General features: G+C 45.4%; 1 protein-coding gene across 1 annotated transcript; it reads left to right on the top strand.

Moving 5' to 3' along the window:
• Positions 1-468: 468 nt before the first annotated feature.
• Positions 469-1,743, top strand: LOC308281969 (tRNA (guanine-N(7)-)-methyltransferase non-catalytic subunit wdr4-like; the record flags this gene model as incomplete). Its single annotated transcript, XM_080722318.1, has 1 exon — positions 469-1,743. The coding sequence occupies one exon, from the start codon at positions 469-471 to the stop codon at positions 1,741-1,743; it is 1,275 nt and encodes a 424-aa protein (XP_080578444.1).
• Positions 1,744-7,185: the final 5,442 nt, after the last annotated feature.

The following is a 7,185-nucleotide window of genomic DNA, read 5'->3' as shown; positions in this document are numbered from 1 at the left end:
TGTCAAATTATTTGACAAATCCATTGAGTTCAATGGATTTGGTTTTTACCTTGAATCAATAGGCAGGTACATTTGGCTAGCATTTTAGGAGTGGTGCTAGCTGGAGTATTGGTCGAGCTTCACATGACAGTTAGCTTGCTGCAGAATATAGTCATGTCGGCAAACACACTTGCAATTTCCAATTGCATCTCTCTAGTTCATTTGTATTATAGCTGGTGTTGTGTTTCCTTTTGGTTTCTGTGCTTGCATTTATTATTTCATGTTGTTTCAGTGATTTGTCAGCCGTCCAGCATTGAGGACTCCAATTGGACAAGTGGAACAGGTGCAGGGCATGAGCTAACGACTCCATTACAGGCTGCTATTGGTGCTGGGCTGGAAGGCTCTCCCTATTTAAAGAGCCACGGTTGCAGGGTGAGACCAGTCTCTCCCAGATGCAGAGAAGCACAGACCTCCAGCAAGGGCAGAGACATGGCAGCTATCTCTGTACGTGGAGAGTGGTTTGTCTGCGGCGGCGGCAAAAAGTTAATTGCTGTTCACACCAAACAAGTCAGAGAACCGTTCGTGTTTGACTGCAGCACAGCTGAGAAGAAACCAAAGGACAAAGAGGCTGACAGTAAAGACGACGGTTCAGAAGAAATGGGAAATGACAAGATCTTGGCCCTCGCTGTCTCTCCTTCCGGAAACCTGGCAGCGTTGACCGATGACAGCAAACGTCTGGTTCTGTTCCACAGTGACTCATCATGGCAACATATCAGCACCAGGTGGGTTGCGAGGCGGTGCACCTCGCTGGTGTTCACCCAGGCCGAGGACGAGGTGCTGGCGGCGGACAAGTCAGGAGACGTTTACTCCTTCTCGGTGGCGGATCCCCGGAAGGACGGAGAACTGAAGCTGGGACACCTGTCCATGCTGCTGTCCGTGACCCTCACGCCCAACGACAAGTACGTCATCACGGCAGACCGCGACGAAAAGATCCGCGTCAGCCACCTCAGGTCGCCTCATAACATCCAGTCGTTCTGTCTGGGGCACGAGGAGTTCGTCAGCGTTCTGGCCGTCCCGTCGGTTCGCCCGCAGTGGCTCCTGTCCGGGTCGGGGGACGGGACGGTGAAGCTGTGGGAGTACGAGTCGGGCCAGAAGCTGCAGAGCTGGGACCTGAAAGCGCTGAGAGAAACGCCAAGTACTGAAGAAACACCAAGCACTGAAGCTGAGCAAGACAACAAGAAGAGGTATGCGGTGAGCAGGATCGCCTGCTCCCCTGACGGTGGCCACGTAGCTGTGCAGTGTGAGAGATTACCCACCGTGCAGTTCTTCAGGATCGATCAAACGGCCGAGGAGAGGCTGGTGGTCTGCAGCAGGGTGACCCTCCCCCACAGTCTGCTCCATATGACCTTCGACCCCGAAGGCAGACTGTGGGTACTGCTGGACAGCCGCGAGGCACCGCTCCAGATCTACACACACGCTCAGGAGGACCGCTGGGAGTGCGGCGCGGAGAGCTCCGAGCTAAACCGAGTGGTGGACCATCTCAAGCCCCACTGGGAGGCACTTCACGAAGGTGCAAGGACGGAGAGCTGCTTCCAGCACCTGTACAAGGTGAACTTTGACAACGTGGCGTCCTACATGCAGAAGAAGCAGCAGCGCCTGGAACAGCAGAAGACTCACCGGGGGAAGAAGAGGCCGGCGAAGACCAGCAGCCACAACCTGAGTCTCAAGCAGCAAGCTGAACACCGCAAGTCAGACATAGAGTGATTATCACTTCGTTTTTGTCTTCACTTCGTGTCAACCTAGCCCCATATAGAACCTCACCCGTCGCTGCATACTGTTGTACTCCGAGATGAGGTCCTATAAAGGTATCCCACTTTTTGGATACAATTTCGGGAAGAGTGTTTTCTAACTCAACGTGGAGGCGTTCCAAACCAGCCCTGGGATACTTTTATAGGACCTCATTTCGGAGCACAACAGCATGCAGCGACAGCATGGGGCTACGTGTCAACCATGATGTCAGCAAAGACCGATCAAAAGCTGTTCTGATCATGATGTCATGTGTGAAGCAAACAGAACAGACCAATCAAACACCGGTTTGACCATAACGTCATGGCCACAGAGGCTTGCGATTGGTTCGTCAGTTTCAGTTCGTCAACGCGTTTAACAAAAACATTAGCACCGTTCGCAGCCTTTGATTGGTCTGTGTTATGTTGACTTCATGGACTCATACGAGCTGAATATTACCTTTGATCTGAGATAGTAACCACACTTGCACAGATTGTGGATATTATTTAGAAGGGGGGGATTATTATTTTTTGGCTGAATCTGAGTTGAATGGGGCCTACAGTATAGGCTACACAAATCTGGATCTTTCTGAATCTGGACATTTCTTTGTGCGATTGGGTCTTGCAGCCACACAAAGCTGGAGATTTTGGCTGCTAAACCGGATCTTTTTGAAACCAGATAAACAAGTGAAGAATTACAAAATATCCGATTCTAAGTGGCTCTGCATAGGCGTAGTTTCTATAGATATTTTTGTCGTGTGGACCTACTGTAGATGTTTTTCTAAGCGGATATATGAAGATCTGACTTTAGAACCTGATTTGTGTAGCCCAGGCCAGACTGAGTGTTTTGGAGAATGCTGAATTGTCACAGATCCAACTGATTTGGACATTACATTTTGTGTTCTCACATACAGTATACAGCAGTGGTTCTTAATCTTTTTTGGCTGCAGTACCCCATTACACTGATTTCCAAAGCCAAGTACACCCTTCCTCTGACTGCAGCAACATTGAAATCAAAAGTCCAGTTCCAATGCCAATATTATGTTCAAAATAAAACAGCATAATGGCAAATAAACATTGCGTTCTATTCAATAACAGTTACTACTAATTGATATAATTTGTTTTAGAAATGTACAAATGAGCCTGTTCACACAAACGCTGTCAAATGTTTTATCTTTAACCAAAATACATATTCCCACTTTCTAGTTTTTCCTCATGTACCCCCTGCAGTACCCCCACGTACCCCCATTTGAGAAACACTGGTATACAGTATAGCACCTCCAAGGTATAATGCCCTGTTAAGTTCACGGTTGCAGTGCGGTGTGTGGAAGCCACTGAGTGATTTGCCCAGGGGCGGGCTGGCCATCTGGCATACAGGGCATTTGCCCGGTGGGCTGTTATGCTAGGGGGCTGGGGGGCTGGTGGCAAAAAAAAAAAAAAAAAAAAAAAATCTGTCAAAATATTGGTCAAAATACTTTAATAATATAATTTATCGTCCTAATTCTGCCCTCCAAGCATTGTTTCAGAGTCTCAGTTTGGTGTCTGTGTCATGCTCTAGTATATAACATACAGTAGCCTATAGCCTACTGCATATTGAGCAATCAAATACAACTTGTTTGTCCAATTCTCAGATCAATATGCTTATTTTCCATTCATTAGTTAACTAGCCAAATACACATTTTGGCACTAATCATGTTCATACTCCAATTGTTGGTGGTTAGAACTGTACGCTAACGTATACAATTTATGGATTGTGTAGTTGTGTAGTTATCATTTATGTTGTCTGTAAAAGTTGTGGTATTAAACGCTTGTGTATTTATATGTGCAGCCCTCAACCGGTAGAGTATCTTCGCGCGCGTGGGTTGTGGGGGCTGGTCTGGCCAAGATGCCAGGGCTGAATTTTAGTCCCAGTCCGCCCCTGGATTTGCCATGTCAAAACCAAAGCACGTCGACAAGACTGCGTCGCATTTCAAATAAGCAGCAATTTGTGTCACCTGGGTAAGATCACGTTGCGGTTTGACAGTGATATTTGCTTCCCATACATTTGTGTTCCAACAAGACAAATAGCAATAAGTAGCACAGAGCTGACGGATGGGCTGCAATAAAGGGCCTCATTTGAAATAATGACCGTTCTCCATCCTTGTCCCCTCTGACACCTCATTGGACCGATGAATTGTTTGTTTGGCCGTCGCGTCTTGCAATAAAACCTTATTCTCTAGCCCCGTAATGAACACTCGGTGTGCTCATTTACTTTTTATTTCACTAGGCCATACATGGGCAACTGGCGGTCCGGGGGCCACATGCGGCCCTCACCTTCACTTAATGCGGCCGATGGGTTAATACCGGATTACTAATATATTATTGATTTCAGCTGTTACAATTCCAAACATGACCTGCTTTAATTCCATCAGTCTATCTTAGTAGCTTAATGAATAGTATAGTAGTATTAAAATGTGTTTTTTTAATGTCTAATGTATTTGTATTTAGGTTCATAAAGTTAACATGAGTATATAACTAAATGCATTTGATATTAAATCAAAATTTTAGATTTCAGGATTCCAATTCAAGAATAACAAAAAAATAATTCAGGATTACAATTCAAAAGAAGCAAAAATAGCAGAACTACAAGCTCAAAACGCATCGCAGCTTTTGTATAAGATACTAGAATGACAAATAGTCGGGGGCCCCAGGGATATTTTGGTTCAGATTCTCGCAAATTCGCCAAATTTGGCTCAGATGTTGTCCATAACATACTTAATCATTTTAAGATGGGTGCCAAGATGGGCACCCCATGGTACTGCCATAATTGAGCAATGCAATTGGTGTCCCATTAACTTTACATTACAGGGAAAAAAAGCAAAAAAAGAATCTGCTTTAAGTACTGTAGCATATATATAACTGGTCAAACTAGAGGGTTTTCATGCTTCTGAATCCATTGCAAGCATCCGTTTTGCACAAAAAACATTCCTTGGGCTAAAAAACTGCCCTATAAGACTTTGGTTTAGTGATGAAAAGTGATGAGTCATTTTGCAATGTCTCATCACTTGCAATGGATTCAGAATCATGAAAACCCCCTAGTTTGACCAGTTATATTAAAGCAGATTATTTTTTTTGCTTTTTTTCCCTGTAATGTAAAGTTAATGGGACACCAATTACATTTCTCAATTATGGCAGTACCATGGGGTGCCCATCTTGGCACCCATCTTAAAATGATTAAGTATGTTATGGACAACAGATCTGTGCCAAATTTGGCGAATTTGCGAGAATCTGAACCAAACGGTCCATTTATTGCCCTGGGGCCACCGACTAAAAGTAGGACGTAACAATATGCAATGTTGCCCTCTGGAGTGAAGGTGGAAATATAGTGGCCCTCGCCATCATCAAAGTTGCCCACCCCTGCGCTAGGCAGACCACAACCACACCGCCGGGGTGTACAAATGGAGGGTGGCGCTGAGGGTGGTGAAGGAAGGGAGCGACGATTCTGGGAGGGGTCGGGTCAGGTGCTGACCCTGGGAAATAGAGGGTGAAGGGGGTGGTGGAGAGATGTGGAAAGCAGTAAGGCTTCTGTGTTGTTTGAATTGGTTGCCAGACCCAGGGGGTCGGCCTACATAAGGCTTTGTCGGTCGGTCTGTCGGTCGGTCTGTCGGTCTGTCGGTCCCTCTTTTCCTCAGTGTGCCTGTCCCTCTTTTCCTCAGTGTGCCTGCTCATCTGCCCCTCCCTTCCCTTGCTCGGCTGATTGCCTTGAGTGCCGTCACCTGTACAGGACCAGCTGAGTTGAGTTGGCTGACGAGCTGCTGACACTATAAATTCCTCAGCCCATCTACAAGCTCACAAACATTTCCAGCTGCTCAGCCTATACAATCCTGTGTGTTCATGTGTTAGTTCAGTGCCATACTAGTCAAAACAGCCGATCTACAAGCTCACTACGCTTTGTTGCTGAGACTATAAAATCCTGTGTGTTCATGTGTTAGTTCAGTGCCATACTAGTTTTCATTGCGGGTCTGGCACGACCAGGTGACCTGGTCTAGTTTTAAGTATACTGACGTGTGCGCTGAGGGGTGACTAAAACATTTTAGTACTTGCCTTACTTGCTGTTTTTACCAATCATGTCTTTGTCCTGGCCCTTAAAGGTGTCATGACATTAACAAAATAATACATTCCACATTCAGTGGTTTTTCTGTAATCTGTAGTTTTTAGAATAATAAGGCTCAGAAAAGTGAGTTCATTTCCCTCTGGACTAACGCATCATCATCCAGGGGAGGATATGGTATAGGGGAGGGTGTATCACCTTTGATGTTACTTTCCACTGTGTTTGTAAAAAAGAAAAAGTGTAAAAAAGTCTATTAAAATGTTAAAACTGAAAACTCCACTCCAGTGAGCCATGGCAGGATGTTTTCTCTTTGTGTTCTGTTGCATGTTGACTTGCAAAGATAATTGTGACTAACATAATCCCTTTTATGCCCATATATGGAGTTCCCTGATGTCATCAATATTAAGCCCATATCTAACAGAACTTCATATATGGAGGCCACATCAGCCACATACCACACTAACAGAATCCATATATGGCCAAGACAGATGGCCAAGACAGCCCATATCTGTGTGGCTGGTTCTCCATGCATGTATGTGTATGGGCATAAAAAAGGGTATGATGTCAGATTCCATAAACATCATAGGACTTTCACACAACTGAGTAAGCATGTTTGGGCCCTCATATCGTATCTCCAGTACATAGATCTCCATAAGGGTACCAGGGGTCTCCATATATGGGTAACTGGTTCGATATACATCACTGGCCAGATGGCCAAGACATGGCGCGACCTCGCCCTAGTATAATTAGATTCCTGTAGGTGTCATAGTTCAGGAACTTTCCTATTAATCGTCGCCTCTTTTCCAACGCAACAACCAAAGTGGTAAATGTTAATGGTAAAAATTGGAAAAGTAACAGGTAAATAGTAAATGGTAAATTGGAACGATACAAACACAGTGTTAAATAACAGCAAAGGTGATAAAACCACACCCTCCCCTGGACGATGATGTGAGCGTCCAGAGGCCAATTAATGTACTCACTTTTTCAAGCCTAATTATTCAAAAAACTACAGACTGCAGAAAAGCCACTGAATATATATATTATATATATATATATATATATATATATATATATATATATATATATATATATATGTCATAGTATATTAGAGAAACAGCACATTCGAGACGCGGAGCACTCGTGGTGCGGCACGGGGCGGAGCAAGCGGTCGCCACAACAACGTACTCCAGGCGGTGCGCCGCTCTATTGTCCACGACACTGCGAGCGGCTACCGAAGCCCCCCTGTATCCACGAAGCCCAAACGAGTTACGAGGCCCCCCTGGGTCCACGAAGCCCCAAGCGGCGCGAAGGCCAGCGGACCTTGGTCCTGCT

The sequence above is a fragment of the Nannobrachium achirus genome, assembly GCF_963921795.1.
Source record: "Nannobrachium achirus genome assembly, chromosome: 3".
NCBI classification, from domain to species: domain Eukaryota; kingdom Metazoa; phylum Chordata; class Actinopteri; order Myctophiformes; family Myctophidae; genus Nannobrachium; species Nannobrachium achirus.
This window is presented reverse-complemented; position numbering and strand designations above follow the sequence as displayed.